The following is a 21,960-nucleotide window of genomic DNA, read 5'->3' as shown; positions in this document are numbered from 1 at the left end:
ATTTCAATTGAAAATCGCAAAACTCAACATAGCTTCGACTGGAACGTTGTATAGTTTGTTATGAGGTGAAGACATGGCCTTCGGTGACTTTTTGTGAGCGATTTGCCTTTTGCGAGCATAAATATTTTATTACAATAGGTCAGAGTTACTCTCATCTCTCATTGATTTCGATAGATCAAAGATGACTAGGGAAGGTGTTTTGCCTACAATTATATTCATAACCCGTCTGAAATTCTAAATGAGTTCAATTATAACAATTTGTATCGTCAATCACTACTGATTGATTGCTTGTATTACTGGGTGATCTAAATTGCGATTCCCCTCCTGATGTTTTTACTTCGCGACTGCATGCAATTTCTTTCCTGCGCTTATCAGTTTGACCAGTTAATAAATGAACCTTCAAGGGTGACGAGAACGTCAGCAACCCTTATCGATTTGACTCTTAGTAACAGGAATTTCAAAGAAAATTTGTAAAATCTGGGCTAATTCATCTCGACACATCCGATCATAGTTTGACTTTTGCTGTTAGGAATTTTTTTTACTTTAAAATCTAGACAAAAACCTTAGACGGTGCCGGATGACCGTAATTTGAAACACTTTAACGTTACGGGCTTTCTATCACAAATTCTATGTGAAAATATGGCACAATATGAAAACCCAAATTCCTCTTGGCAAGTCTGGAAATGTTTTTATACGAAAATTTTTGATCGACCAGCACCATTTAGATGGATGAGGAACAAACATACTACACTGTCAATTGAATTTTTTATAGTATAGGATGAACCTGGGCTGAAACTTTATGTTCCAATACCTGTCTGGAATAACAGTGCCAGTTGACAACTTTCGTCCAACAATTTTCGACCTTTTGGTAGTCGCATTCAGCATTCGTTTTGTTTTTACCTATATCATCTCGTGAATTAAATAATTCATGATTTCTAGTTATATAGCTATATACGTGTGAAAATGCGTGCAAAAACAATGAATTTCTAAAGAAATGAATAACGATGATAACATAAAATTTGCAAAACCAAATCGTCAGGCTGGATACGGCACTGGTTATCAATACGTATACATTCCCCCCAGGTATGTTAACTTTGTAATAGTTTATAAAGGTAAGTTTATCACAAGTAACATAAGGACAGGTGGGAGGCTGTGAAAGTGCCTGTAATACAAATAACATTTACATTTTTGTTTTCTACGCTTACAAGTGCGAAGATCTTGGCTGAAGAGACACGAAAACCAGTCAAAACGTGACAAATAGTTTTTTAATTTTACACTAGTTTTTACTTTTTGGAACGGCTGTAAATGCATGTTTCCCTAACCATCAAATAGACAACTGTAATGTCGCTATACACTTTTTTGCCTTTCAAATTTTAAATTATTTTTAGAACAACAAAGTGTTTTAAGTATTCCTCGACAGTATGCACATCTATAACTCTATTTACTTATTATGATTACTACTGTCAACTCATTAAAGTGTCAGTCAAGGCCTGCATGTCTATCTTTACATCATCTTCCTTTTCAACGTTTGTTTAGTATAATTGATTCAGTATAATTCTCGCCTCATTATTAAATCTCCCGTTATAATGTTCCTTATTATAATTTATAATTCTTCCTGGCCTGTCGTATGCATGAGGAGGCTTTAGACGAGTGTTATCTTAATACCCTGAAAGTCAAATGAATGACTTATGTATAAATCTAATCAGATATTTATTGCATCATCATCGTTGAATAATCCTGATCATAAGCTGCATGGCTTGTTGCCTACAGTTAAAAAGATTGAGTGGCGATAAATTTTTTAATTCTAAATGTAGAACTCAATGATTTAAAAAAAATCCACTAATTTGCATGACACAAGAAAACTGCTAAAAATAACCACTGTGTTTTGTAATGCAAATTAGTGCACTAGTACTGAATCCACCGCTGTGGACCGCTGAAAATTCTTCTCAGCCAATCACTGAGCTCCATGTTTACCGGAAGTGACACTTGCCATATAATAATACTTAATATTTTCGAATCCTTTGTTGGTCAAAATATTCCTTAATAATATTATTGTGAGCTCTAACTCTGAGGCGGGTTGTTCAAAAGGCGATCTGGATCTCCGTTTTCCAACTGAAATCAGTCAGAACTATATGGTAACATTGGGTTTATTGTTGTGGATAGCATGAACTGTACTAGTCGTTTAGGACATTGTTCCACAATCGGGGGTTTTTATATACTCGTCCTTTTATTTAACTTTTCTTTTCCATATCCATTATACGAAAAAAACAATATATCTTGGAACTGTATGTAAAACTTATATTTCCCCGTTTCTCTATAGAAGAATATGTCATCAAACAGCATCATCGATGACAACGCAACTACCAGCGGAAACGAAATGACGAATTTGACGCGGTCAACGCCGCCTACCAGGGAGAGAAACGCAATTTGGTACACAACAGTAATTCTTCTTGTGATCATAATCATCCTGGCTACTGCAGGAAACCTGATGGTTCTGGCTGCGATGCGGATAGAGAGAGGTATCCGTGAACGATATTTCATTGGATGTCTGGCCGTCGCCGATCTTTTGATTGGAGTTTTCTTTTGTCCATTGCAGTTGTATGAATATGAAGTGCGTATTACTTCGATTCATCTTTGTCGATTTTACATGTGGATCAATATATTTGCCGAGTCCGCGTCGATTCATACATTGACGTGGATAAGTTGTGATCGATACCTTAAGATCAGTAAGCCATTGCGGTATAACGTAATCATGACCACGAAAAAGTCGAAAATTGTGATCACCATAATTTGGATAATTTCAACAGCGTATGCCACGTATGGAAGTTTTGATATGTACGTTTCACCTTATGGATGCTTCAATAACAATGATCTATTCTATACTGTTGCAGCGATCACAGCCTTTTTTGTTCCAACTGCCATAGCACTGATAATGTACACTCGAATACTTCTCGTAGCTAACAGACGACGAAAAAGAGCGCGAAGAGGCGAACTCGGACAAACCGGCCAATTTACAAATAATACATCTTCTTTCTACCAAGATCTTAAAAATATCCGCATGATGGCCATTGTTATAGGTGCTTTTGTCTTGTGCTGGGGCCCTTTCTTTATTATATATTTACTTTATCGTCATGTTCCAGCTCTCTATGACAATGAAATATTACAAAGTTTGGCAGCAATTATTCTGCCTCCTTTTAACAGTGTTTGTAATCCGATAATATACGCGTGTTGTGATAAAAGATTCAGGGATGCGTTCAAACGTCTCTTCACACGATTGTGGCGATGAACATTTCCAGAAATTCGAACCGATAATAGTGGCTTAAGGCGGATTTCCACTTACAGCGAAATCGTTCGCTGGCGAAATATTTGCATATTTTCTTTTGAATTGAGAGCACTCAAGTCGCACTAATTTATTTATGCTGTTTAAATTCAAAAGAAAATATGCTAATATTTCGCTAGCGAACGATATCGCTGTAAGTGGAAATCCGCCTTTAGGCAGCCTGAAGATGTTCTCCGCTATGTAAATTTCGAGTTTTTATAATTATTCATTTCTTTACAAATTTATTGTTTTCACAGTGAATGAACACCAAAATATTAGCATAGCAGGACAAATCGTCAGACTGGCTAGCCTGGCTACGCTACTGCACGTTAATATAGAACTTAGAATCAATTGAGATATGTGCACTGAAGATACCTTTTCATGCAATAAAACACAGAGATTATTCGATATGCTTTTCAAAAATGTTACGATTAAATGAGCATCGTGCACAAAGTAAGTACAATTTGCAAAATCAAACGCAATAAAAAAATCGGTGTACATACGGAATCAATTGCAAAGTGGACTACCAATGAAGTACCAAATACTGGTATTACAGTTACTGCAACTCACTTAATATTCATATATGTACGTTTCTATTCAATTACGATTTAAAGATGCATGCCCGCAAGATTTAGATACAAGTGATTAGGAAAATACCCCTGGAAAAAAAGTGGTAACGTCACCACAGAAATGTTCTTACAGCAACAGGCCTATTTCTCAAGAGAAACGTTGACTCACGCACCGAAGGCCTAAGGCTAAAGGTACTGACTCTTATCTACTTAATTGGGAGCTTAAATCGTTACTTTCAACTTTAAATACACTCAGTTCTGCAATCATTATTGTAGTATATATGTGTAGTTTATATATGATTTGTAGCTTTAAATTAATTTTTAAAATTAAATTTGTAGTCATCGCTAGCATGTGATATCTTTTATATAAAGTCTTATTCACTTATAAGACAGAATTTGAAAGTTCGCAATCTGATCCAGTTAGGCCGGGTGTCGCTATTTTTTTCCAGCATGAATTACTACATTACTACATGAATTACTACCAGTAGCATAAAGATGGCGGATCAATACTTATCGAAGTTTCCAATCACTCTAAAGGCCCGTTTATACTTTTGACAAGTCTGGATATCTTTTTATACACAAATTCTTGATCGACATGCATGCACCATAAGGCACATGACGTATATCCGAGGAACAAACATACTACACTAACGATTGAGTTTTAGTATAGGATTAAGCTGGGCTGAAACTTTATGTTCCAATAACTGTATGGATTAACAACTTTCGACTTTTTGGTAGTTTGTTTTTGCCTTAATCATTTTTTGAATTAGCTATATATGGTACACCACGTATAAGTACTAGTATTTAATATACTGCAAAGCTTTTGGCCTTCGTTAACCGCTCAAGTTGCTCAACAGAAGTAAACGAGTGAAGACTACGGAGAGGCAAAGAAACAATGTCATTTTGAATATTATTGCAATACAGTGTTGGCAAAAAGGCCGCATCGGTTTATCATAATAATTGCGAAACACGCTGATTCTGATGCCCAAATATTTTCGTATGCGAAAATATTTAATCACACTACTATTATTATTTCTACTACCGCTGCTGCCACCGCCACCGCCATCCCAAGCGTATATTAGCGTATACTGGGTTATGGCTGATATTTACTATACGCTGTCATACGCTAGTGCATGCTATACACACAGGGCTTTAAGAAATTGATGGAGAGTTTTAAAAATAACGAAATAATGCAAATTAAGAACACTGCCGCAAAAGCCCGCAATTGTTTCAAAACGGTACACCGCATTTTCATTTCATTTAAATCGACACGAAATTCATTAACGTTTTACACAATCCAAATAAGTAGGAACAAATGACAATAACACGAATATAAGATGCATCAATAAGGCAAATGAATGCATTCAATAAAATAACTTCATTATGCAGTCCATATAGGGAAAATCAATAGTCTGAAACAAATTTCAAAATACATATTGTGTCCAAACCCCCCCCCCCCCAAACTATTGAATTCACCCATAACACTGTAAAAATTAAATTAAATTAAATTGAAATTTGTTTCACACTGTTGATTTTCCTTATATGGACATCATAATGAAGCTAGTCTATTGAGTGCCCTCATTTGCCTTATTGATTTTAGTCATTTTACGATCGTGCTATTGACATTTGTCCCTACTTATTTGAATTGTGTAAAACATTAATGAATTTCGTGTTTATTAAAATTACATGCAAATGCTGTAGTAACTAATAAAAAAAATATTACGCCAATATTCATTCAGAAATGCTATGTGCGCGGGCAAGCACATTTATCAGCTGAAGACGTCTGAATTTGTCTGAAGATTACTATTATTAATACCAGTTACTATACTGTTCTCTATCAATACCTATTTTTCCCCAGGTATGTTAACCTTGCGATAGTTTATAAAAGAACGTTTACAAGTAATATAAGGACAGGTGGGAGTCTACAGGCAGATAACTGTAATGTGTGCATATATACACTTTTTTCCTCTTTTCAAGTTTGCACATATTTTTGTTGCTTATTCCTTGACCGTACTATGTACATGTACCTCTATTTAATTACTATTTTCATTCACCCTACATCTACATCTTCATCTATTTCTGTTGGTCTTTGCATTCAAGGCGATCTTCTTCACTCCACAAAAACAACATATCTTGGAACTGCATGTAAAGTAGATATTGCAGCCAAGGTCCTGTACATGTATCTCAACGTACGCGACTACCAGCGAAAAGGAAATGACGAATTTGACGCAGTCAACGCCGCCTACCAGGGAGAGAAACGCAATTTGGTACACAACAGTAATTCTTCTTGTGATCATAATCATCCTGGCTACTGCAGGAAACCTGATGGTTCTGGCTGCGATGCGGATAGAGAGAGGTCTCCGTGAACGATATTTCATTGGATGTCTGGCCGTCGCCGATCTTTTGATTGGAGTTTTCTTTTGTCCAATGCAGTTGTATGAATATGAAGTGCGTATTACTTCGATTCATCTTTGCCGATTTTACATGTGGATCAATATATTTGCCGAGTCGGCGTCGATTCATACTTTGACGTGGATAAGTTGTGATCGATACCTTAAGATCAGTAAGCCATTGCGGTATAACGTAATCATGACAAAGAAAAAATAAAAAATTGTGATCACCATAATTTGGATGATTTCAACAGCGTATGCCACGTATGGATGTTTTGATATGTATGTTTTACCTTATGGATGCTTCAATAACAATGATCTATTCTATACTGTTTCAGCGATCACAGCCTTTTTTGTTCCAACTGCCATAGCACTGATAATGTACACTAGAATACTTCTCGTTGCTAACAGACGACGAAAAAGAGCGCGAAGAGGCGAACTGGGTCAAACCAGCCAATTTACAAATAATACATCTTCTTTCTACCAAGATCTTAAAAATATCCGCATGATGGCCATTGTTATAGGTGCATGCTTTTGTCTTGTGCTGGGGCCCTTTCTTTATTATACATTTTTTTTATCGTTATAGACAAGCTCTCTTCAACACTTTTTACAATGCAATATTACACAGTTTGGCAGTATTGATGTTGCCTCCTTTTAACAGTGTTTGTAATCCGATAATTTACGCGTGTTTTGATAAAAGATTCAGGGATGCGTTCAAACGTCTCTTCGCACGATTGTGTCGATGAACATAAACATTTCCAGAAATTCCAACCGATAATAGTGGCGTAGGCAGTTATTATGATTATTCATTGTATCAATTGTATTATTGTTTCAATAACACAGTTAAAAAATAAAGAAAGAAATTTAAGAAAAGATATGTAAGATAGAAGTTGCTTGAACTTCAAATTTTGTCTCGTGCCCTATATAATACTTTATAATATAAGTATGATATAACGAGCAATTTGATTGGCTACCGCGCGTGCATTGTGAGGCCATAATGCACGCTTCTGGCTTTTGAAGTTTTTGTTGCTAAGCAACATCTTAAATAACATGTAAGGAGAATTTCATTATTCATCAAATAAATAAATTTTGTTGTTGCCCTATAATTTCTTCTTATATTATAAAAGAATTAAAAAAGCTCGTCGCGTGCCTTTATTCTTTAATTGCGAAATCCTGGCATTATGAACTTTTATGGTAATAAATAATGTCCTCAATTTCTGGTTATGCACTAATTCTCAGCGGGGGACAACAAGGGGTAATTTCGTTTTAGACCAATCAGCAAGTTTGCATACATTTTCAGTAACCCAATCAGAATGCAAAAATTTTGATAAAAAGTACAATATATACCATTTTACATGAAGTATTTAAAATTTAGGCATTCTGATTGGCTCTGCCTAAAAAAATGTAAACAAATATGGCGATTAGTTCAAACGAAATTCCTCCTTGTTGCGGGGACTAGTCTTTTCCTTGAACTGACCATTTGTTTCTTACAACTTTTTGGTTCTAAAGTGAATATGGTTTCTTTATATTCACGCGGTAATCTGATTTTGGCGCAGTGGTTGTTAGTGTTCTTAAGATGGAAAGAGTATTCTGTTTGTAGCCAAGTCATCGAGAAGAAATCTCGCGCGGAGAAACTGTATACTAAGACTACTGTGTTTGATAGAATTAGTTATCTCTACAATAATTCTATCATGAGCGATATGAATTTAACCTACGGTGAAAAGGGGCCAGGTGAAATTTTCTTCGCTCATAGATGTATATTGGCAGCGGTTAGCCCCGTATTTTATGAAAAATGTTATGCGGAATCTTCGATGAACAATATATCAAGTATACATTTGGCAGACATGAGCGGAGCAACCTTTGCAGGGTTGTTGTCTTTCGTCTATAAAGATGAATGTCCGACGGATGTGGACAAAGCTTTCGAAGTACTGAGATTGGCATTGCAATATAAGGTTTTTTCTTTTGTTGATGCTTGTCAGGAAAATTTATTGCCAAAAATCACGGCAGAAAAAGGATTTGAGTTGCTGGAATTACTTATAGAGTCACAAGCGGAAGCGTTGGTAAATGCTAGCTGGCAGCTGATAGACAGAAACCCAAGCGATTATTTCACGTCAGATCATTTTCTGAACATCAACCAAGCTACCATGGATGCATTGTTAGGTTGGTATCATGATATCAAAGTGAAGATTGTACTCATACAGAGATACACATGCATTTAGCCCCTCCAAAAAAAGATCAACTCAGTGTACTATTTGAGACAATATTGAAGACGATATTGACAATATTTCGAAATTTTACACCAATTCGGATATAAATTATACAATCATTTAAATTTGACTCCTTATTGATGTAACCAAAACAACAGACACCCAAGCATTTAAGCATTCAAACAGTAAATTCAGTTTTTTATTTGAAGAAGTTTGTGGCATATAATTCTGTCGTATACTTAATAAATGTAATGATGCTTGGCCGGCCCGCTATGACTTTGACAAAAATACCAGGTTTTCCACTTTCAAGGAAATTTCTTTTTTTGAGGAAATTTTGCCTCAAAAAATCGGTTTCAAGGAAAAAAAAGGAATCAAGGAAATCTAACGAAATTTTAGAAAATCTAAGGAAATGTAAGAAATATTTGAGATATCTAAAAAAGACGCAAAAATGACAATTAATACATGTTTTCAGGGCACCATTATTGCGAGATCAAGTATTTTGTGTCTAGTTCAATTAAAAATTAATAGGTGGATATCAATAAATCTTGCTTCAAGGAAATTTAAGGAAATTTTAATGCTAAATCAAGGATATTTTCAAGGTGCCTTGTGGAAACACTGAAAAATACTCTCGTTCCCCGAGCGATTCCTCTGGCGAGAAACGAAATCCTGGCTTCCGGTTTGTGACGGCTTTTTGTTATTTCAAAATTGAAACGGCGTGAACTACCAATTAGAATCATTTCTGATTTCGATTATCGCAGAGCCTTTGTTTTCGCGCCAGAGGAATGCGGGCTAGGGGAACGAGATTGAATACGCCTTAATATATAACACCTCTTCCGCCGAGTAATTTTCTGTCATAAATATGTGTTGTTAATTTCTCCATCGTTAGCACGTGAAACACTCTGCAGTGACGAGATGACGATATTCCAAGGCGTAATGAGATGGGTGGACAATCAGTGTAGGCTACAAGATATTCAGTTAACCCGTGAAAACAGGAGAAAGATTCTCGGTGATTCAATTTATAAAATACGGTTTTTAGCAATGCAGCAGAGTGAATTTATCCAAAAAGTTGGTGGAGAACTGCTCACAGATCTTGAAGTTATTGCCATAGTGAAATTTATGAATGGGATCGAGGTCCCAGACTTAGCATGGAATTCGACTTTGTTAAAACGTAGGGGCTCATGTGGATATTGGTTTTTGAGCGCTAGATTTTGGCTTGTTATAGGAACAATATTGATATGTATAATAGGAAGCGTAGTCTGCTTTAATAACAGGGTAAGGCCGGTGCCACCCTATCAAGAGAGGGTAAGGGGAAATATGGAGAAAAACCCCTATAGGTATCGAAATTGGTAGCCCAATCGATATCGGTGCACCAGGCATGCAATGCAGGGTCGTTGCTAGACAGCTTAGTTGGGGGGGAGGGGGTGTATTCATCAGTGGCGGTTTCAGTGTTAGGCAGAATAAATTACTACAGGGTGTCTCAAACGAGCTTTACTAAGTTCTTTGTTTGCGGTATTCGATATTTGTCGAAGGAAGAGTTGGCAACGTTTTGTGAATTAGATTCCAATGGGAGACCAAGAGCTACTCCTGCAAAGGAACTGTCTGAGCTACTGTCCTTAATCAATGTCGGAATAGAATTGAACCAGTGGGGCTAACAAAACTGTTTGCCAGAATGCCAGAAAAAGTTGATTCCCACTCAGTGGGACTGTTCTAATATTTTGTATGACCTCTTTTACGTTTCAAAACAGCTTTGACTTTTTCTGGCATAGATTGAATCAGTTTTGTTAGCACTACTGGTTCAATTCTATTCCAACATTGTTTAAGGACGGTCCACTGGTTTTCTTTATATTTTCTTTCCATCTTCCTTTGCTGGAGTAAAACTCTTGGTCTCCCAGATTGAATACGAACCTGCTTCGTAAAACGTTTTCAACTTTTCCTTCGGCACATGTATAAATAACGCTGAGACATCCCACATCAAAAAGAAAAATCCGCATTTCTTGTAAAATTTAAATACCATACATACAAATTAAACATAGATATCATTTATTGTCAGAAAACACAGATTTCGTTTATTGTCAATTAAATTAAATTATCAACTGGATCGACTCTAACTTTTTACTTCCACTGTATAAAATTTGTGGCTTTAAATTAATTCAATTCAATTTGTAGTCAGCGCTACATAGCATGCGATCTTTTAAATAAAGTCTTACACACCTATCTGACAGAATTGAAGAGCAGACAATTTGAGCCAAAGGGAGCTTGATTTATCCTCAGCATGATTTCTACTTATAAAAGAAACAAAAGATGACGGATAGAATATTTTATCGGTGTTTTGAACCACCCTAAGAAGTTGTTTTTCAACGTTTGGAATTTTAATTCAATCTAAAATCACTAAAACACAACATAGCTCGACTAGAACGTTGTCTAGTTTGTTAAGAGAAGAGGAAATTTATAAACGCAGGGCCTTAAAAAATTGATGAAGAAATTTGAAAATAACGTAATAATGCAAATTAGGAACACTGCAGCAACTTCATTATGCAGTCCATATAGGGAAAATCAATAAATAGTCTGAAACAAATTTCAAAATACATTGTGTCCAAACCTCCCCCCCAAGGAAACTATTGAATATACCCTTAACACTGTAAAAATTCAATTAAATTAATTTGAAATTTGTTTCACACCGTTGATTCTCCTTATATGGACAGCATAATGATGCTAGTCTGAGTGCACTCATTTGCCTTATTGATTTTACATTCGTGTTATTGACATTTGTCCCTACTTATTTGAATTGTGTAAAACATTAATGAATTTCGTGTTTATTAAAATGACATGCAAATGCTGTAATAACTAATAAAAAAAATTAAACGCCAATATTCATTCAGAAATGCTACGTGCGCGGACAAGCACATTTATCAGCTGAAGACGTCTGAATTTGTCTGAAGATTACTATTATTAATACCAGTTACTATACTGTTCTCTATCAATACCTATATTTCCCCAGGTATGTTAACCTTCGAATAGTTTATAAAGGAAAGTTTGAAAGTAACATAAGGACAGGTGGGAGGCTACAGGCAGATAACTGTAATGTGTCTATATACACTTTTCTTCTCTTTTCAAGTTTGCATATTTTTGTTGCTTATTCCTTGACCGCACTATATGCACATGTACCTGTATTGTATACTTGTCGATTATTATATCATATTTTTTTAAACATTTGTTTCGTGTAATTGATATTCATTTTAGCTACATCTACATCTCTCTGTTGGTCTTCGCATTCAAGGCGATCTTTGATGACTTTCATTATCATCAGTCCCCTGACGATGTTCCTTTTGATGTTCTTTTTATTTTGTAATTCCCTGCCTGCTTAATTTTTATTCGCTTGATTCGTCTAATATAATGTGTACCTAATATAATGTGTATCTAATAGTACTTAATATTTTCGATTCCTTTGTGGGTCAAATTCTTCGTTAAACTTTTGATTGGCCTCTTACGGGAGTTGTCGTATACTTTGAATTCTAAGCTGGATTATAAAACTTTTATAACATTCTTAAATTAAGCATTCTCTTTCATAATTGTGAGCTCTAACTCTGGGGCAGGTTAATTGTTTGAAAGGCGATCTGGAAATCCGATTCCAAATGAGTCAGAACCCTATTGAAACATTGGGATTATTGTTGCAGATAGCATGAAGTGTACTGGCTGTTGAAGCCATTGTTCCGCAATCGGGGGTTTATATCCTCAATCTTCTATTTAAATTTCTTTTTCCCTTCCAGTATATGACAAAACAATATACATATATATAACTTTTGATTGGCCTCTTACGGGAGTTGTCGTATACTTTGAATTCCAAGCTGAATTATAAAACCTTTATAATAGAACCTGAGCTGAGGTACATGTACAGGACCTTGGTTGCAATATCTATTTCTATATCGATATCTATATCTATATATGTATCTCAACTCAGGTTCTATTTTCCCTTATTTCTTTTTACAAGAATATGTCAACTCAGGTTCTATTTTCCCTTATTTTTTTATAGAAGAATATGTCATCAAACAGTATCATTGATGGGAACGCGACTATCAGCCGAAACGAAATGACGAATTTGACGCGGTCAACGCCGCCTACCAGAGAGAGAAACGCAATTTGGTACACAACAGTAATTCTTCTTGTGATCATAATCATCCTGGCCACTGCAGGAAACCTGATGGTTCTGGCTGCGATGCGGATAGAGAGAGGTCTCCGTGAACGATATTTCATTGGATGTCTGGCCGTCGCCGATCTTTTGATTGGAGTTTTCTTTTGTCCATTGCGCTTGTATGAATATGAAGTGGGTATTACTTCGCTTCATCTTTGCCGATTTTACATGTGGATCAATATATTTCTCGCGTCGGCGTCGATTTATACATTGACGTGGATAAGTTGTGATCGATACCTTAAGATCAGTAAGCCATTACGGTATAATGTAATAATGACACAGAAAAAATCAAAAATTGTGATCTCCATAATTTGGATGATTTCAACAGCGTACGCCACGAATGGAAGTTTTGATATGTATGTTTCACCTTATGGATGCTCCAATGATAATGATCTATTCTATACTGTATCAATGATCATAGCCTTTTTTGTTCCAACTGCCATAGCATTGATAATGTACACTAGAATACTTCTAGTTGCTAACAGACGACGAAAAAGAGCGCGAAGAGGCGAACTAGGTAAAACCAGCCAATTTACAAATCATCCATCTTCTTTCTACAAAGACCTCAAAAATATCCGCATGATGGCCATTGTTATAGGTGCTTTTGTCTTGTGCTGGGGCCCTTTCTTTATTATGAACTTCTTTTATCGTCATAATCAAGCTCTCATTAAAACTTTTAAAAATGAACAATCACACAATTTGACAGCATTTATTCTGCCCCCTTTTAACAGTGTTTGCAATCCGATAATTTACGCGTGTTTTGATAAAAGATTCAGGGTGGCGTTCAAACGTCTCTTCACACGATTGTGGCGATGAACATCAATATGAACAACTGCTATCGTTATAGAACAATTTTAGAACGTTGCAGCTAAGCGCAGTAGTTTCATCACAGATGTATTGTAGAAAATTTAAAAAAGGTAGCACGAAATACAGAGTTGTGAGTGAAGATATAAAAAATCGTAGCAAAACAGTTTTTTGCCAGTTGTAAAAATGGGTATATGCTTGCCTCTCTGGACAAATTAAATAAAACGTCGGTAATAAAAATACCGAACAGGATACAACTGGTAAATTATACATTGTTTTAAAAAAAATATGTAGAGAACCACTTTAAGTGAAAAATTCTCCAAATCTCCAGCGTACAGACCGTTATAATGGTGATAATATAATCATCCATCATCATCTTATAATCATCCATCATCGAGATTTTCCATCCTCGGGCAATGCATGCAGTTCTTAGACTAAAGAATCCTCCTCATTTCAGGTATATAAATGGTAACAATTACCGAATTCTGTTTTCGTATAATATGAAATAATTATTGAATGAGGTTGAACATGCAACATGAAGAATTATTAATCCGGACGTTTGTCGTTATCGATAACGATGGACTGAGGCTTGATAATTCTTCATATACACTGTAAATTTCGCAGTGTTACGCCAACACGAAACTGGTGTAGGATAACACCGATTAGGTGTTTTGCCAAGTCAAACACCATTGGAGTGTAGCAATACACTTAAAAAGCGTAACTCTACACTATGCTAGCGTTTCTGTAACACTTTCTCGGTGTAAAAACAAACAAACCTAGGTTACACCAAATTTGGTGTTTTTTTACCTAAAAATGGCATACATTTACCTACTGCTCAGGTTATATTACACTGAACGGTTGCGTTAGTATACACCTATTTAGTGTAAGATATGCTTACACTCGATAAGTGTATATCTACACTTTGGTTTTTGTATTAATACACCAAAAAAACGTGAATGTACCGTGATCTGGTGTAAGTAAAAGCAAGGTTATTAAACACCGAGAGCGTTGTAAATTTACCGTCTACGGTGTATATTTACCCGATATGAGTTTTTAAAATTGCACTTGAAGAGCGTAAACTTACATCTAAATTGTGTACAAAATTCAATGCCTTATAAATTAAGACCGCGACGGAAAATGCTTGATTTGTTGCAAAATAAAAAGTATGTATGGTTGTATAGATACACACGAATGGGAATTGACTACATACTAAGAGACCAATAGACCCTGGGTCACAACAATTTGTATACCAGGTACGAAAACGTGTTTTCGTCAAATGTTCCTAAGCAGGCATGCACATGCAGTTTTTTCGTTAAATGTTTCCAGGCAGGCACAGTTATGGGTCAGACAATTCATTTATTTACTGAATTTCTTTAATATGTTTAATAATTTCTTTAACATATGTATACTATTGTTCAGCATCAGATAGGTCGTACTTCATTCTTACAAAGTGTTTTGATTCTCTATTTACAATAATGGTATAAAGATCTAGAGGATGATGATCTAGCATCCCAGAAAATAATAAGGGCACAAATTCGTCCAAAACTTCAACCTCATAGCAATGAATGTGCCTGCTAAAAGCAACTGTATTTACTTTCTTGCAAGAAAACATAACATCCATGTTTGGCATAAAAAAAACATTATGTATAAAAAGAAACACAGGAAAAATTAATTGCTGATAGACTATGATCATATTCTTTTTGTACTTGTAACCATTGACTTTCACCCAATTCAACCTAGAATAATATAGTTTTCACTTTTCAGTCCAGTTTTAAATAATTTTTACCATATATAAGAACAAACTTACAGTGTCACAGTTGAATTCTGATCCAAATTGTTGCCCAACTGGCACAGTGAGGTGCATTCTTTCTCTTCCAGATCCTTCACATAAAAAACTTTACCTAAGCAGAATATTAATAAATACATGAAGTAGAAATAAAGGATACTTATAACAACATTTAACATCCTAAAAACCATTACAAAATTCCAGCTAATATCCAGTATGCACTTTTGTTGTTCACTAACCTGGTCCAACCTCAGTATCACTCCTTAAATAGCCATCACTGTCACTAAGCCAGTAACACTGAAGCCGTTGGTGCCTGGTAGCTAATGTCTTTGCTATATTCTTGAAGCAACCTACAGTCTGCGCCAAAAGCTTAAAATAATGATGCTTAGCCTCAAAGCGCATGCACCAGTTGCGCACAAGGGGTCCATATCTAAAATATATAAAATAAATAATTAAAATTATCAAATGTACTGGGGTGTTCAGCATTGAAGCCACCACCTGTGAGAACCAGATCAATATAGACATACCTTAGAATTTGGTTTGGGTAATGAACCATGAAATGCTGTTTTGGAATAAGTTTTCTTTCAGGATAGAGCCTTTTAAACTGTTCCTGATACTCGCTGATTATGAGCCGAAGATAGAGTGTAGTACCTTTCTCAATCACTGGGGCAAACAATATATCAACAATATGCATTAAATCAGTGAACAATTCCCAGTCATCATTTCCTTCTGGTATCCATTTGTGAACCAAAAATGGCAGGATTCTAGAAAGACACCACATTTGTGATGCTGAAATATAACTCAATTAGTGCTAGCATTATGTCAAAACACTGACTAAACACTGATTCTATAAGAACTTTTAAAAGAACTATGGGAACTTGGGACCTGTGGTTGATGTAGTCATCCTCAGGTTTAAGGCAACTCTTAAATAAATAGTTAAATACCTGATTGGCGTAAATGGTAATCACTAAGATTGACATTCTTTACCAAGCTTGGTTTGTTCTTGATGTCACAAACACCATATGGGAATGCTGAAAGCGCGTTGTTGAACTGATCAAGTGTGAAAAATTTATCCACCATGATGAATTTTCTCAACATCGCTTTAATTTGGAAAGGAAGTACACCTTCTAAGATATCATGCATGATATCAGAAGGAAGTCCATCAACAACATGGAAATATTTAGAAGCATTTAGGGCTGAGTTCTTTTTTACACCATATACAGAAGCTGATTCTGGATCAGTGGAAACCAAATCCACCTGCCTGGCATAATTTTCTCGGGATCTCATCGTGAATAATTCTTCAGAAAACTGGAAATTTAAATAGTTGGATATTATACTGGGGTTGGTATAATCAAATCTGAACAACATACATTAACAAACATTGATTAACACCCATAAAATCTCATGATATCAATAGCATTTCCTACAAAAAACTGTGTACTAATATACCATGATTCACAATATTTTAGTAGCATTGCAATTTGTGATATGATTAATAAATTACCTTTCTTGAAATTCCACCGATGTGCCCAGACAGAACCTACACGGCCGATTTGCACTGAAACTCTCCATGAAACCTCCAATTGAATTGCTACCAAGGTTATCTGCAATTACTACACTTAATGTTCCTTTAATTGGAATAATTTGATTTGCTATATTGAGTTGTACGCCATGTTCCTGAAAAAAGTAGCAAAATTACATTTTGAGATGCATTAGATTTATAACTCATATTTCTTGGCAAGCTTGAGGCAAATTCTTTAATAGGGAATCTTGAATATATTGATAATTGGTGATATTCACAATAAAATGTATTGTATTAATTCATTACTTACTGATTCAAGCATAGCAAGGTCACTCATGAATGGCCTGAGGACTTTATCCATACCATACATCTTAATCCACTTGACTGGACAAAGAATCAAAAGATTCAAATTTTTTAGGCATGATCTATACTTGGGATGGAAATTTCCTAACACCCAATAGAAGGCACCTGCAAGTATGCAAATAAAAATGAAAATGTTTATTGACAGATCAGTGTTTTTTTAAAAAGTAATCCAATTGAACTATCAAAGTCCAATATTGCAAAGTTGTTGATCTTGTGACAATAAAAAAACCTACCAATTTTATGTACAACAGCTTTTGATCCTAGTGGATTGGAAACTTCGAAGTCATCATAATATAAAATTAATTGGATAGCCTTATAATTTAAGGAAAAAAGTGGATGTTTGCCCACTCCAAAATCAGCACCATCACAAAGGTCCCTCATTTTCCCATCAACACTTCTATGAGAATTTTCAATCTAAAAAAAATATCAATTAAAATATATTATATCATAATATGGTAGTCATATTATTATGGTAGTCATATTATAAATTTCCAGGACACTTATAGTTGTTATATGAATAATGACCTGTGAGTAAACATCAATTTGATTTAGCAGCTGTTGAAGGACCTGGATGAATGATATGTACTGGAATGAATGCACTTTCACTTTCGATGAACCATTCGTTGTATTCTCATCATACATATATTTCTCCCCAAGGACTATCTCAATTGGATTCTAAATATAAGTAAGATAAGGATGCACTCAGCATTTAATATAAACTAATCAGACATTGTTAGACATTGTTTACAACCATACATAAAAATACATTACTATATACATACCACTATCTTAAATTCTTGAGATATATAATTGTTCCTATTCTTAGTGGATTTCAGGAATTCCATGTTGGGTGTTTGTTCCAAGTTCATGACAACTCCCAATCCATCAATATCACTGATTTTAATCCCACTTTTATCCAAACACAGTCTAATCTTTTCTTTAACATGGGCCTCGTGTTGTTGGAGTAATTCTGTTGTATTATCTATCACCTTGTTTGTTGTACTGTCAGTTAGTTGATTTAATTCTTGCGTCTTTAGGGCAAATAAAGCTAAATGTCTCTTTGAGAAAGCCTCTCCTGTCTTGGGTGTCTTCGGTATACATTCGATTGTATTATCCAATCGGTTTAGTGCATCGTTTTCGGGATTTCTTGAACCAACGTCATCATTTATTACTTTTTCCTTTCCATGTTTACGGGAAACATGCGAAGTTAGAGAGGAGAGAACAGAATATGAGCGAAAGCATGACTGCACTGGACATTTTATTTTGAACCCTGGCTCATGAATGTGATTATCGCGTAGGTGGTTTAAAAAACGATTGAATGTAGTAAAGGAAAGATGAAAACACTCCGGTTTTGGACAAAGAAAACTACTCGCCATTATCCAACCATGCTGGTATAAAAATAATATAAAAAATTAAAATAATATTTGCATCTATGCAAAAGTTCGAAAAACACAATAACAGTGCTTCCACTTTCGAAAACATGACCCTCACTGAGGATGCACTAGTGGGCCGGTGGATACAAGATTATGCTGTGTATATAATAATGTTCGTATAATATAATATGTTCGACGTCACAAAGCATCCTAAATACCTTGCGATTTTCGAGGGCATTTTTGTTCCAAATTGTTACGATAATAAAGTATTTTAATTAAAAAATATTGTAAGCCAGAGCTTCAGCTGAATAGAGGATAATTATAAGTTGATATTTTCTTTGACCAATCGTAACGCACTATTCTAAACCAATCACGTTTCAGACAATGCAGACAATCCGACCAATAAGCGATTCAAACCAATAGTGATTACTGCAAACCTATTTACAAACACTGGGGTTATATACACAGATAAGTGATTATATACAACACGTGTTGACTCTTGACAGTTGAAAGTTGAAACATTGTTATTTATATCGGCATCACAAAATTTTTGAAATTCCGATAATGGATAAGGTCCCATCCATCGCTTATTCGTGCGAAGAAGTATCGGAATGGCTTAAACTCAATGGATTTGAAACGTTTAGTGATAAATTTATCGGTGAGTTTTATTATAGAGATAAATACTCCAAGCTAATCGTTGTTTATAGCCTACAGAGCTAGTTCACTTTTACTTATTTAATTCTCAATTTAGTTTATTTGTTGTTCCGATTGATTATATTAGCGTTCATATCACTCGTCACAATATAAATTCCTGTTTGTATTTGTATTTGTGAAACTAGAAGAGGATGTTGACGGTGAAGCGCTCGCTCTTTTATCTGAGAATGCACTCGAGTCTCTTGTCGACAAAGTTGGGCCAAGAATGAAGCTTTTAGGCGTTATTAAGAAGATGGTTAGGAGTGATTCTGAGTCTGTTGAAAGCGGCAACAGTGGTAGCTTGTCACGTTTGCCTTGGGATTTAGAATGCCCAAATAACTCTAAAGATCAAGATTCGCCTCGTTGTTCTTCGCCAATACCAAGGTATGTGTATAAATCGAGTACATTCAGGTGTCCTTATTTATGTAACTGATCGTTACTTCACTAAGATGTAACAATTTCAAAACATGTAAAGCAAGTTTAGCCTAATTTTGAAAGCATAATTCACAGTTGCAAATTATCTGTGACTTCTAGCAGTGTGTAAATACCCCCTAACCCCCCCCCCATGTTTCAGTAAACACACCTAATGCTTAATAGGTTAAGACTTAACGAATTATCCACAAAATTAATTCTTTTTAGGAATGATTGCTCCACTGTAAGAAAAACCTGGGTTACACCATTTTGCCTACCTGAACGATTTCCCCCAGCTGTACAAGAAGGCCTTGTCAAAGAATATAGCCTTACCAAAGTTGATTCGTGTGAAATTTATCCAGGCGATTTATGACAAGATATGCCTTTTTACAATGTATGTATACTTATTTTACTGTGTTGCATGAAAGTGAAGTGACCAGCACTTCTGGGGCTACAGTATGTAGGTTTGCTTATGTAGGACACATTAAACTGAATTGTTTGTTATTTAATTTTATTCATTTTAATACATTTTAGTTCACCAACACCTGACCAACGCCGTGATGTATGTAGGGCAATTATATCAAAATATCCTTCCTTGGCAGATGTTGGTGGCAGCTATGTAAGTAATATTTTAATGATTTAGCATTATTTTTTTGCAATTATTTGTTTGCTCTTTTTTAACATTTCCTGTGGCTTATTATGTATTGGACTATGATTGTGAAAAGTTCATGTACCAATATTATTTCACAAGCCTTATTGAAATCCCATCATGGCCTGATATCTGATGCCAGATGATTTACATGTGAAGGGGAAAACACTGTTGCTTTGTATGTTAATACTGAAACCATGTATTAATGAAAAATACTGAGACCATATAATTTTTCCTTAGGAAACCTGGTATCGTCAGTTAGGCGATAAAGTTAAAAATGAATTAAGGCATGAAAGGAGTGATCCAGTTGTGCTAGCAAGAAAAAGAAAGTCAATTGAAGGCTCGGATTTGACAGCTAAGGTGCCAGGAAGCAGCCGAAGGGGAATAATAAATTGGGAACCTCCTGCTGTTGATGGTGAGGACCTACATTCTAACAAAGCCCATGTTCAATGGATGCAGAAGGAGTACCGAAAAAAGCACCCAAACATGGAAGTCGTTAAGCAGAAAATGCAACTGACTTTCTCCTTCAGAAGAAAGTACATAAATGCTGGGAAGTGTTCCCTTAATGAAATTGATGCGAAATACCCTTTTTTATTTGAACATGATCAGGTTAGTATTATATAGTTAGTAATATCTGTGCATAAACATATAATCCGGCACTGGGTAATATGATTGATAAGTTACTTTTAAATTACTCTTATAACTTATATTGATTTTTTATAGTTACAAGATGAGTATGAAAGATTGGTGTCTGGCAGTAGTGTTAAAGATTTGGTTGTTACAAACTTACGTGAGCTTGCACCTAAGATTTTGAAAGCTGCCAGCAAGAAGAAACTCCCTCAACTTGAAGAACTGGTTCAAGCTTGCGTACAAAATGAGGATGAACTGGATGAGGAGAACAGATTGACAGATGGTAATCCCATTGATACTCATTTAAATGAATATATTTTCACTATCAAAAGTTAATTATTATGCTGTGTGTGGTTTCAATATATACACCCTATTGTGATTATTCTCCTTCTTTATTAACACAGTCAGAGCAATAATTAAGATTAATTATGTAATTTTTTCTTTGTTCCTAGATGAGAAAGTTGTTGTGGCACTTTGTACCTTGCCACACCTTTTGGAAAGGAAAACAAAAAGTAATCCACATCCAGAAAATTTCCTTTATCAGGTATGTATAATATACTTTAGTACCTTGTCAATGCTTATCAATGTTATTACACCACCTTTTGGAAAAATGTATTGTCATGATAAGTGTAAGCTAGTGGTCTGTTAAGTGGTCAATCATGAATAGTTTTAATATGAAGACTTTGTTATGATTTTTTAAAAAAAATTTTATTTCAAATGTAGACAGCAGAAAACCCAGAGGTATTGTTGAAGAAAGCTGCCAGCCCCATCAGCCCATTCATCATCTTCGTGGAGGACAGTGATGGTCACATAATGAACAAAATGTTTGTTGCAGGGGAAAAACAAGTTTGTTTGGAAACAGATAACATTTTTTCAGCAGTATCGTCCCTTTTGTTTTTGTATTATGTTTGTAATTTAGAGTACCCGAAACAGTTTTTAACACGTTCCTTTTTTTACAACGTACTGTTCTAAATATTTTTGACCGGGTAAGAGTGCCAACCAAAGTTTTATTATTCTTAAATGAACTGGAACAGTGAACATGAAGTATTAGGCAT

The 21,960-nt window shown here is 35.2% G+C and overlaps 6 protein-coding genes across 6 annotated transcripts; 4 read left to right on the top strand and 2 right to left on the bottom strand.

The window, feature by feature from the left end:
* Window positions 1–2,169: 2,169 nt before the first annotated feature.
* LOC114523457 (D(2) dopamine receptor A-like) lies at window positions 2,170–3,309 on the top strand. The gene has a single exon (XM_028544382.1). The coding sequence runs from the start codon at window positions 2,327–2,329 to the stop codon at window positions 3,284–3,286; it is 960 nt and encodes a 319-aa protein (XP_028400183.1). The 5' UTR covers window positions 2,170–2,326; the 3' UTR covers window positions 3,287–3,309.
* Window positions 3,310–7,740: 4,431 nt separating this feature from the next.
* LOC114523432 (BTB/POZ domain-containing protein 2-like) lies at window positions 7,741–10,670 on the top strand. Its single transcript, XM_028544348.1, has 2 exons — window positions 7,741–8,438; window positions 9,372–10,670. Exons 1-2 carry the CDS (start codon window positions 7,793–7,795, stop codon window positions 9,833–9,835), a joined length of 1,110 nt encoding a protein of 369 aa, XP_028400149.1. The 5' UTR covers window positions 7,741–7,792; the 3' UTR covers window positions 9,836–10,670.
* A 1,849-nt stretch (window positions 10,671–12,519) lies between these two features.
* On the top strand, window positions 12,520–13,490 carry LOC114523297 (D(2) dopamine receptor A-like). Its single transcript, XM_028544174.1, has one exon. The coding sequence runs from the start codon at window positions 12,522–12,524 to the stop codon at window positions 13,488–13,490; it is 969 nt and encodes a 322-aa protein (XP_028399975.1). The 5' UTR covers window positions 12,520–12,521.
* A 1,339-nt stretch (window positions 13,491–14,829) lies between these two features.
* Window positions 14,830–15,869, bottom strand: LOC114523518. The gene is made up of 4 exons (XM_028544473.1): window positions 15,792–15,869; window positions 15,504–15,694; window positions 15,286–15,379; window positions 14,830–15,214 (listed from the first exon to the last, which is right to left on the bottom strand). Exons 1-4 carry the CDS (start codon window positions 15,818–15,820, stop codon window positions 14,887–14,889), a joined length of 642 nt encoding a protein of 213 aa, XP_028400274.1. The 5' UTR covers window positions 15,821–15,869; the 3' UTR covers window positions 14,830–14,886.
* Window positions 15,870–16,764: 895 nt separating this feature from the next.
* On the bottom strand, window positions 16,765–18,574 carry LOC114523296. Its single transcript, XM_028544173.1, has 5 exons — window positions 17,932–18,574; window positions 17,675–17,824; window positions 17,383–17,563; window positions 17,097–17,254; window positions 16,765–16,941 (listed from the first exon to the last, which is right to left on the bottom strand). The coding sequence occupies exons 1-5, from the start codon at window positions 18,523–18,525 to the stop codon at window positions 16,765–16,767; spliced, it is 1,260 nt and encodes a 419-aa protein (XP_028399974.1). The 5' UTR covers window positions 18,526–18,574.
* A 512-nt stretch (window positions 18,575–19,086) lies between these two features.
* LOC114523295 lies at window positions 19,087–21,877 on the top strand. The gene is made up of 9 exons (XM_028544172.1): window positions 19,087–19,180; window positions 19,362–19,599; window positions 19,855–19,870; window positions 19,923–20,020; window positions 20,161–20,245; window positions 20,516–20,884; window positions 20,999–21,188; window positions 21,358–21,449; window positions 21,629–21,877. Exons 1-9 carry the CDS (start codon window positions 19,087–19,089, stop codon window positions 21,875–21,877), a joined length of 1,431 nt encoding a protein of 476 aa, XP_028399973.1.
* The last annotated feature ends 83 nt before the right edge of the window (window positions 21,878–21,960 follow it).

This window comes from Dendronephthya gigantea, unplaced genomic scaffold, assembly GCF_004324835.1.
Source record: "Dendronephthya gigantea isolate DGI-Jeju-01 unplaced genomic scaffold, DenGig_1.0 000027F, whole genome shotgun sequence".
NCBI classification, from domain to species: Eukaryota; Metazoa; Cnidaria; class Anthozoa; order Malacalcyonacea; family Nephtheidae; genus Dendronephthya; species Dendronephthya gigantea.
Note: the sequence above shows the minus strand (reverse complement) of the source record. Positions and strands in the feature narration are given on the sequence as shown.